Source organism: Coregonus clupeaformis, chromosome 5 (genome assembly GCF_020615455.1).
Source record: "Coregonus clupeaformis isolate EN_2021a chromosome 5, ASM2061545v1, whole genome shotgun sequence".
NCBI classification, from domain to species: domain Eukaryota; kingdom Metazoa; phylum Chordata; class Actinopteri; order Salmoniformes; family Salmonidae; genus Coregonus; species Coregonus clupeaformis.
Genome location: NC_059196.1, coordinates 5,122,498 through 5,132,671, shown reverse-complemented (window position 1 = coordinate 5,132,671; position 10,174 = coordinate 5,122,498). Strand labels below are relative to the sequence as shown.

The following is a 10,174-nucleotide window of genomic DNA, read 5'->3' as shown; positions in this document are numbered from 1 at the left end:
GCACCTGTTTGAACTTGTTATCAGTATAAAAGACACCTGTCCACAACCTCAAACAGTCACACTCCAAACTCCACTATGGCCAAGACCAAAGAGCTGTCAAAGGACACCAGAAACAAAATTGTAGACCTGCACCAGGCTGGGAAGACAATCTGCAATAGGTAAGCAGCTTGGTTTGAAGAAATCAACTGTGGGAGCAATTATTAGGAAATGGAAGACATACAAGACCACTGATAATCTCCCTCGATCTGGGGGCTCCACGCAAGATCTCACCCCGTGGGGTCAAAATGATCACAAGAACAGTGAGCAAAAATCCCAGAACCACACGGGGGGACCTAGTGAATGACCTGCAGAGAGCTGGGACCAAAGTAACAAAGCCTACCATCAGTAACACACTACGCCGTCAGGGACTCAAATCCTGCAGTGCCAGACGTGTCCCCCTGCTTAAGCCAGTACATGTCCAGGCCCGTCTGAAGTTTGCTAGAGTGCATTTGGATGATCCAGAAGAGGATTGGGAGAATGTCATATGGTCAGATGAAACCAAAATATAACTTTTTGGTAAAAACTCAACTCGTTGTGTTTGGAGGACAAAGAATGCTGAGTTGCATCCAAAGAACACCATACCTACTGTGAAGCATGGGGGTGGAAACATCATGCTTTGGGGCTGTTTTTCTGCAAAGGGACCAGGACGACTGATCCGTGTAAAGGAAAGAATGAATGGGGCCATGTATCGTGAGATTTTGAGTGAAAACCTCATTCCATCAGCAAGGGCATTGAAGATGAAACGTGGCTAGGTCTTTCAGCATGACAATGATCCCAAACACACCACCCGGGCAACGAAGGAGTGGCTTCGTAAGAAGCATTTCAAGGTCCTGGAGTGGCCTAGCCAGTCTCCAGATCTCAACCCCATAGAAAATCTTTGGAGGGAGTTGAAAGTCTGTGTTTCCCAGCGACAGCCCCAAAACATCACTGCTCTAGAGGAGATCTGCATGGAGGAATGGGCCAAAATACCAGCAACAGTGTGTGAAAACCTTGTGAAGACTTACAGAAAACGTTTGACCTGTGTCATTGCCAACAAAGGGTATATAACAAAGTATTGAGAAACTTTTGTTATTGACCAAATACTTATTTTCCACCATAATTTGCAAATAAATTCATAAAAAATCCTACAATGTGATTTTCTGGATTTTTTTCCCTCAATTTGTCTGTCATAGTTGACATGTACATATGATGAAAATTACAGGCCTCTCATCTTTTTAAGTGGGAGAACTTGCACAATTGGTGGCTGACTAAATACTTTTTTTCCCCCACTGTATGTGAAACTTACTTTTACTGCATAGTGTGGGAGCCTACTGCCAACTCATGTCCACTGTGGATGGTAGTGCAGCATTTTGAATTGAAACCACTGTGTCATCAGTATGTGACTTACCCAGGGCTTTAATAGTTTTGTATTTTCAGCAGATTCCCTAAAACACAAAACTCATCCCCTGTGATTGGTTGTGGCTTAGCATGCTCTATTGTGCCCCGGGGCCGTTTGTTCGCCTGGTTTCCGACGCTCAAACAAAACTTTCCTGCCAGCCTGGGCAATATTGGGTTCTGGAGTGCTTTGACAACCCCCCTGTGATATTGGAATCTCTGACTTTTTCTCAAAAGGGATATTAAAGGTAAGTTATTACTTACCTGAGTGGTGTGGGTAAAATGTGATATGTGTTTTGACATAATGTAGGTGACTTAAAGATCATATTTCTTCATAGAAAGACAGAAGAGAGGACAGAAGAGAGAGGACAGAAGAGAGACAGATCAGTCATGTCAGGGTAAATACAGTATATCAAAGTTAAAACTATATAATGGCCATTTGAAAAGACCTTGCTCTAACAAACTGTCTAAAAGCAGTAGGCCTATGGTAAAACAAGTGGAATATGAATGTATAACTTGCAAGATTATTCTTTGAAAAAATATAATTGATTAAATGTTTAAACGGTATGTAATGTCCATCCAGACCCTTTCAACTATTCAAAGCAAACAATGTACTTTATATTGCATTACTCTATGCTGCATTCACCAGCCATGAGATGGTAGTGTATAGAGACACTTCAGTGTCCCAGCCAATTGTGTTGTAGGCTAACTGTCTCGTCTGTGTACGTCAGTGTGCTTGGCAGGATGTACAGCTTCATGGGCGGTGGGTTGTTCTGCGCTGGAGTCGGGAACATACTCCTTATTATCTCTACAGCAACCGATTACTGGATGCAGTATCGTCAATCCAACAACTACATGCATCAGGGCCTGTGGCGCTACTGTGTTCCTGGGAAATGCATGACACACACAGATAGCATTGGTAAGAGCAACATGTCCCCTTTGTCATCAAACGTACTGTAAGTGAAAGAAAGGCCTTTGAGGTCACATTGTCATTTGTTCCAGTGTAAAAAAGCATTTCAACAATAACGCAATCAGCTCCTTTTATTTGAGCAGGTTTAGTTGGGAATAAATCACCATAATTCAACATTTGGTGCAAAATATAGAATATTGTGTAATAAGTAAATGTTCAGTGATGTCACATTTGTGTAAAGTGTGAAATGTCATTCAGTAGTATGGACAGGAACGTCACTGATAATAGTAGTAGTGCTTATTGGGTAAGTTGTACCTGTACTGGGTGTCAGCCTTGTCCTCTCTGTGCCCTGTCACCAGCATACTGGGATGCTACCCGTGCCTTTATGATCCTCTCCCTGCTGGCCTGCTTCATTGGCATCGTGATCGGTGTCATGGCCTTCATACGCTCCTCCTCCTTCAGTGGGTTTGACAAGACGTTTGCTGCCGGCATCCTCTTCTTCATCTCCTGTAAGTGTCTCCTCCTACTGTCATTTCTCCCTGTCACTCTATCAAGCACAGAAATATAATAAATTAATTATATTTCTATGCTATCAAGTCTCTGTTGATGGATGTGATGAAAGGAATAAAGCACCATTTGATTGACTACTCTCCACAGGCTTCTTTGTACTGCTGGCGATGGCTGTGTACACTGGGGTGACGGTGAACTACTACGGGAAACGATATGGGAACTGGCGCTTCTCCTGGTCCTACATCATGGGTTGGGTGGCCGTGGTCCTCACTTTCTTCTCAGGTAGGATGATGTGGTTCTGCCTATAGAGCTAAAGGACTTCATTTACTATTTGTGCGTCCCAAATGGCAACATATTCCCTTTAGTGTTCTACTTTTGACGAAGGCCCATAGGGCTCTGGTCAAAAGTAGTGCACTATATAAGGAGTAGGCTGCCATTTGAGATGCATCCAATGGCTCAGTCCAACACGATTCATTTGAAGACAAAAACATATTCACATAAGTGGATAATCCAGTATGCCTATGAACTGAATGGTAATCTCTTCCTATTTTCTTTTACAGGTATCTTCTACATGTGTGCCTACAGGATGCATGAATGCCCGAGAAACTCCAACTCCCGCTGATCTGACAAAAAAAAAAAATACACACACACCCCTAACGTCATTTCTGTTTACCTGACCACTATTGAATAAGCATAATTTTAAAAAAGGGTAAAACCATGTCTGTTTCTTCTTTCTATTGAGTGGTATTCATCAGTTTAATAATTAAGAATATGCACCACAGTTATGACTATCTTCAGTTATAATTTAGTAGGTTTCTTTAAAAGCTGCAATATGTAACTTTTTGGGTGACCTGACCAAATTAAAATAGAAATGAGTTATAGATGAGTCATTCTCATTAAAAGCAAGTCTACGAAGTGGTCAATCTGTTCTATGTGCACCATTTCTATGCTTCCCGTTCTTAAGGTTAGTGTTTGTCGTTTAGTACACCAGCTTCAAACAGAAAATACAATATTTTTGGTTATGGAGAATATATTTCACAGCGGTTTAGATGGTACAATGATACTATGTGTTTCTTTTTACAAACTGAAATTAGGCAAACCATTATAGATTTTAGCAACCAGGAAATGGCGGAGCGATTTCTGCAAAGTGCAGCTTTAACATTTAAATTGGTATTTTATTAGGATCCCCATTAGCTGTTGCAAAAGCAGCAGCTACTCTTCCTGGGGTCCACACAAAACATGACATAATACACAATATTAATAGACAACAGCTCAAGGACAGAACTAAATAAAACCATTTTTTAAAGGCACACGTAGCCGACATATCAATACATACACACAAACTATCTAGGTCAAATAGGGGAGAGGCGTGCCGTGAGGTGTTGCTTTATCTGTTTATAAACCCTGATGGTCACCAAGACTGTCATAGGTGTCAATATTAAAGAAGAGTCTGGTAGAGGAATGTGAATTCAAGAGATTCTTTAAGAGTTATCTTTAGCCTGCAGTGCAAAGGCAAAAACATTTTGCAGTCACAGAATTCCACTTGTGAAAAACATGCTCTGTATAGTAACCATTCACTGGTTAAACTGAAAACGTTTAACAATAGGTAGAACAGTGCCCATGAAAAATATTCAATCCATGGTTGCTTTCAGCATAAAAACATTAATGACCAAAACAAACAAAAGTAGTCAATGCAGATTGTGAAAATAAAGGTTCAGCCCATTCCAAGCCATAGAATGTGGACCACTATTTAGCCATATCCAATCAAGAGTAAAATAATACTCTGAATGGTTTAGTCGACTTCCTCAATGGTTGGTCCAGAGGATCCGCCTCCTCCGGGTGTGGCACCACCAGCCCCTGGCATCCCCCCTGGCATCCCCCCGGGCATGCCCCCTGCACCCTGGTACAGCTTGGTGATGATGGGGTTACACACCTTCTCCAGCTCCTTCTGGTGGTGCTCAAACTCCTCCTTCTCTGCAGACTACAAGGAGAGAGGAGAAAGGAAGAGCGAGAGAGAGACAGTGCTCCAACCTTGTTTAATCAAATTACAATGAGGTGAGGGACTCAGAGTGCTATACTTGACTTTAGATATGAACATTAACCCACTCCATTCTGGTTGAAGGACCCAGAGCCCGTACTGTACCTGGTTCTTGTCCAGCCAGCTGATGACCTCATTGCACTTGTCCAGGATCTTCTGTTTGTCCTCGTCGTTGAGCTTGCCCTTGAGCTTCTCATCCTCCACGGTGGACTTCATGTTGAAGGCGTATGACTCCAGGCCGTTCTTGGACGCCACCTTGTCCCTCTGGACGTCGTCCGCAGCTTTGTACTGCTCAGCCTCCTGGACCATGCGCTCTATGTCCTCCTTACTCAGACGACCTGTGGAGAGAGGGACAGACAATGAGATGGAGGCTTTGTTACCAAGCATTGTTGGAGAGGACATCCCCATTTAAAATAGTCTGCATACTTTACAATGGCATCGTGTTTAAAGCTACATTATGGGATTCAGATGTTGAAGAATCAATGGGTAAATATCAATAATTGAAATGAGCAGATTCCCAGATTTAAGACTATAGCTTTACGGGGCAATCTGCAAATGGTTCATCCATGTTTGGACTTTTAAATAAAAAATATAAAAAATGAATACATATATACATATTAATTAATAAATGTCTTAAACCAAAAATAAGCTTGTTTAACTCCATTGTTTGTAAACAATGTAACTGTAAACACTGCATAGCCTCAAAACATGGTTAAAACTATAAACTATAATTGTAATATCATGGGATGGTCAGTCCTTGCATCCATAGCTATGTCTATACATTTGAGAGTGGTTACATTTCTCCAGCCCCCTCCCTCAACTTTTCCCCCAAAACAGTGGCAGGGTAAATGCTTTGTTATTGTTTGAAATGCAGATTTCCCCTTTAAAACTGTAAGAACTACTAAGTGTACCTTTGTCATTGGTGATGGTGATCTTATTCTCCTTGCCGGTGCTCTTGTCAGCGGCGGACACGTTCATGATGCCGTTGGCGTCGATGTCAAAGGTGACCTCGATCTGAGGCACACCCCGGGGGGCTGGTGGGATCCCACAAAGCTCAAACTTCCCCAGTAGGTTGTTGTCTTTGGTCATGGCTCTTTCCCCCTCATACACCTGGATAGGACACCAACACACACTCAGGTCAACACTCATGTGGATACATTCAAAGTCTCATCCCAAGTTTGAATGTAAACACTAACAAATAAAAGGAGTGTGTGGGTAAGTATTGATTCAGAACAAATTCTAGTTAAATATCAACTAGAGTATATGCTAACATTTTGACACTGATGGAAACATAATCCATTGAGGTACCTAGGAATGAGTCATAGTACATCCCCCTCACCTGAATGAGCACCCCAGGCTGGTTGTCTGAGTAGGTGGTGAAGGTCTGCGTCTGCTTGGTGGGGATGGTGGTGTTCCTCTTGATGAGCACGGTCATGACCCCTCCAGCAGTCTCAATTCCCAGGGACAGTGGCGTGACGTCCAGCAGCAGCAGGTCCTGCACGTTCTCAGACTTGTCTCCAGACAAGATGGCCGCCTGGACAGCTGTCAACAGGCACAGGGGTCGTCACTCATTCTTAAACCATCAAAGCATTTATAATGTCCTTATCCATATTAGGGCTTCTCTGGATGAAGGTTAGAGAAGACAGAACAGGAAAAGACACAGCTGACCAGAGGGATTACTGGGCAAAGCTTTAGATAGAAGAGGGAGCTAGAAAAATAAAGAGCCCCACCTGCACCATAGGCAACAGCCTCATCAGGGTTGATGCTCTTGTTGAGCTCCTTCCCGTTGAAGAAGTCCTGCAGCAACTTCTGGATCTTGGGGATGCGTGTGGAGCCTCCCACCAGGACGATGTCGTGAACCTGGGCCTTGTCCATCTTGGCGTCCCTCAGAGACTTCTCCACGGGGTCCAGTGTGCCTCTGAACAGGTCAGCGTTCAGCTCCTCAAAGCGAGCCCTGGTGATGGAGGTATAGAAGTCAACGCCCTCATACAGAGAGTCAATCTCAATGCTGGCCTGGGTGCTGGAGGACAGGGTGCGCTTGGCACGCTCACAGGCAGTGCGCAGACGACGCACAGCTCTTTTGTTGTCGCTGATGTCCTTCTTGTATTTGCGCTTGAACTCAGAGATGAAATGGTTGACCATGCGGTTGTCGAAGTCCTCTCCTCCAAGATGGGTGTCTCCGGCTGTGGACTTCACCTCAAAGATCCCATCTTCGATGGTCAAGATAGACACATCAAACGTACCTCCACCCAGGTCGAAGATTAGGACATTTCTCTCCACTCCCACCTAAAATTATTATTTTTTGAAACGTGAGTTAAATATGCATTTTTGTGAAATTTGTCTCCCAAAACACATGTCAATGGGCCTCAGGTATGCATTATGGTTCTGAGTTCTAAGTATAGTTGTTAGTGTTGATAAATATATATACATTAACCTTCTTGTCCAGGCCATAGGCGATAGCAGCAGCGGTTGGCTCATTGATGATGCGGAGTACGTTGAGTCCTGAGATAGTCCCTGCGTCTTTGGTGGCCTGGCGCTGAGAGTCGTTGAAGTAAGCTGGCACAGTGACCACTGCATTGGTTATAGTCTACAGGAGGAAAGATTTACAGTATACACAAATTAGTAATGTGTCACTTTAAGTAACAAGACAATCTTCATTTTTGGAAGTTATCTCTACAGTGTGAGAAAAATGCATTTATATTTTGTTCAACCATTAAGTAACACCCCAAAGACCATAACATGCGTTGCTATGAAGACAGAGTGATAGGACTGTTGTGAGCAGGCTCACCTTGCCCAGGTAGGCCTCTGCGATCTCCTTCATCTTGACCAGCACCATGGAGGAGATCTCCTCTGGGTAGAAGGCCTTGGTCTCTCCCTTGTACTCCACTTGGACCTTGGGCCGTGTCGAGTCGTTGATCACTGTAAACGGCCAGTGTTTCATGTCTGCCTGGACGACACTGTCGTCAAACTTCCGCCCTATCAGCCGCTTAGCATCTGGGAGATAAGGGGGTAAACACGAGTTAATGCCACAGATAGTCTCTCCATGTATAGTACATCTTATATACCGTACATGTTATTTCATCAATTTCCCCAAGTTAATTTCTTACCAAACACTGTGTTTGTGGGGTTCATGGCCACTTGGTTCTTGGCCGCGTCCCCAATCAGCCTTTCTGTGTCTGTGAAGGCGACATAGCTGGGTGTGGTCCTGTTGCCCTGGTCATTGGCGATGATCTCCACTTTGCCATGCTGGAAAACACCCACACAGGAATAAGTGGTGCCCAGGTCAATGCCAACTGCTGGTCCCTTTGACATGGTGTCTGAAAATGAAGAGAGAGAACATTAAAACAAACTGTGTGGTGGCAAAGTACAGATTTTTAAGAGATTTAGGTATGAACTCGTTGACCCCGGTGAGTGATCCAGAGGGTAGACTCTAGGGGACAACTATACAACTGGTCAAGTTGGATCTATTTTAGTATAGGCCTGTGACACATGATGCTATTTTCAGAAAAGTTCAGACAATAGTAGCCACAATTGTGTCATTGAAAGACCCCGGAAGCACCTGTTCAAAAGGGAGTATCGCATTAGTGGATACACACTGCTTGCAGGGTAGGTCTGCCGGTTTTGACAAGCAGAAGTGTAGCAGGTTTAGGAGAACTTACGCAGCAGGTTAGGAGAATTAACGTGGCATGTTAGGATAATTCGGTTAAGGTTAGGAAAAGGGTTAGCTAAATGCAAAAATAGTCCCAACACGACGTATCTAGCTACAAACAGGTCTGCCCTGAGAAGAGACTTGGTTTCCACTATGCAAGTCTGCGTTCAAAAGACTCATCCTTGTCTTGACCAACAGCTGTCTTTCAACGGGACACACTTTTCACAGCACTTCATCTCGATACAGTTATTTTAGTAGCAGGTTAGGAGAGCATTTTCACTAACCTTAACCTCAGTCTCCTGAGGCTAGGAGTGGGCGGGGTGTAAAGCAGACGTGCTTTATGACAGCAGCACCGCAACTGACAGCCGAACATCTCTAGCTTTATTTGAACTGAATAGCTAAAGCAACTCCATGCTTATTAACATTAAACGAATGAACATTTGATAGAGGAATAGTTTCCAGGATTTGTTATATCACCAATTCAAATATAAAACAAACATTTTGCCAGGCGTTTGTCACAGAGGACTCGCCCCTGCGCTGCCGCGGGTGGGTTGTGAAATTGCTGGAACATTCCGTTCAGCTTCATCACCATCAAGCAGTGCCAGCCAACTCACGTAGGCTAGACTAGGTAGGGTTGCCATTAAAATAAGTTTCATACGCAATTATTTTAACTAACATTTTACCAGCACATTAAGCAACATCGACCGAGCAAGCCAATGGTTCAACTGTATAATGTTGGAAGCCAAGCCCATGCATTCTTCACACATAACTAGCCTAACAAGAGAGCGTCCCTTGAAACTGCTAGCAAGCAAACAAACTGACATATCCGATGTAATCGTTGAAACTATTGATGCATTAGAAATCGCCATATTCAACGTTTCCTGTAAACCCAGATTCTGCTTAATAGCCAGCTATGCTGTTTCAGTATTACTTCAAGCTTGTTAGCCTAACTTACTGTTCATCATTTCCAACAATTACAATGCTGATATTCAACAGCTTCCATTTCAAAATGCTTACCTTATTAAATATTACAAATCTGCCTGAAAATGTCGCTCTGTCCTCGGTGGTGATTTCTGAGCAATATGAAGATTTCCGCAGAACAGTCTAGAACAAACTGATGTAGCTGGCCAATCAAGTGCCAACAGTTGTTTCACCGCGAGCTCAAATGAACCAATTAAAACATTTCCACAGCAGATAAGTTAGTTGCTACACGTTGCCTATTTTTAGAGAAAGAATGTTCGGGATGTCTTTTGAGTACTGTAACTTTGTGAAAAAAATAAACTTTTTATTTCACCTAATTATAACATTCTATCAGAAAGATCACATGTTCAACTTAATAAAAAACACCTTTTCCCACCTCCAGTGGGAATTAAATAATGACTAAAGCACGTGCCTAATAAAGGAACAAGGTTGACTGTAACGGGGTGGAGACTTCATCTTAAATCAGCCATAAATCCCCTTGTGACAGGGGGAATGGAAGCTTCTTGTGTGCCACAGCGAGGGGCAGTTAGTTGAACGCAAGCTTCACTAAAAAAAAGTACATTGTTAAAGGCCCAATTCAGCTGTTTTCATCTCAATATCAAATAATTTCTGGGTAACAATTAAGTATCTTACTGTGACTGTTTTCAATTTAAAAGGTCAAAACGAAACAAAA

The 10,174-nt window shown here is 43.1% G+C and overlaps 2 protein-coding genes across 3 annotated transcripts; one reads left to right on the top strand and one right to left on the bottom strand.

The window, feature by feature from the left end:
• The first annotated feature begins 1,475 nt into the window (after positions 1-1,475).
• Positions 1,476-3,818, top strand: LOC121559334 (lens fiber membrane intrinsic protein-like). Of its 2 annotated transcripts, XM_041872598.2 has the most exons (6): positions 1,476-1,661; positions 1,752-1,811; positions 2,145-2,332; positions 2,683-2,832; positions 2,981-3,115; positions 3,394-3,818. In XM_041872598.2, exons 2-6 carry the CDS (start codon positions 1,804-1,806, stop codon positions 3,453-3,455), a joined length of 543 nt encoding a protein of 180 aa, XP_041728532.1. In that variant the 5' UTR covers positions 1,476-1,661; positions 1,752-1,803; the 3' UTR covers positions 3,456-3,818. The 2 variants fall into 2 exon arrangements, with proteins under 2 accessions (XP_041728532.1, XP_041728533.1); XM_041872599.2 differs by lacking the exon at positions 1,752-1,811 and having other exon boundaries at positions 1,479-1,661; positions 3,394-3,817.
• Positions 3,819-4,297: 479 nt separating this feature from the next.
• On the bottom strand, positions 4,298-9,691 carry LOC121559318 (heat shock cognate 70 kDa protein). The gene is made up of 9 exons (XM_041872596.2): positions 9,538-9,691; positions 7,979-8,188; positions 7,660-7,865; positions 7,306-7,458; positions 6,602-7,157; positions 6,211-6,413; positions 5,783-5,981; positions 4,977-5,209; positions 4,298-4,814 (listed from the first exon to the last, which is right to left on the bottom strand). The coding sequence occupies exons 2-9, from the start codon at positions 8,181-8,183 to the stop codon at positions 4,626-4,628; spliced, it is 1,944 nt and encodes a 647-aa protein (XP_041728530.1). The 5' UTR covers positions 8,184-8,188; positions 9,538-9,691; the 3' UTR covers positions 4,298-4,625.
• Positions 9,692-10,174: the final 483 nt, after the last annotated feature.

Coding starts and splice junctions, on each gene's coding strand:
- LOC121559334 (XM_041872598.2), top strand. Junction 2,333..2,682: donor GACACACACAGATAGCATTG/GTAAGAGCAACA, acceptor CCCTGTCACCAG/CATACTGGGATGCTACCCGT. Junction 2,833..2,980: donor CATCCTCTTCTTCATCTCCT/GTAAGTGTCTCC, acceptor TACTCTCCACAG/GCTTCTTTGTACTGCTGGCG.
- LOC121559318 (XM_041872596.2), bottom strand. CDS start 8,183: ATGTCAAAGGGACCAGCAGTTGGCATTGACCTGGGCACCACTTATTCC. Junction 7,459..7,659: donor CAGAGGCCTACCTGGGCAAG/GTGAGCCTGCTC, acceptor TTCCTCCTGTAG/ACTATAACCAATGCAGTGGT. Junction 4,815..4,976: donor GCTGGCTGGACAAGAACCAG/GTACAGTACGGG, acceptor CTCTCCTTGTAG/TCTGCAGAGAAGGAGGAGTT.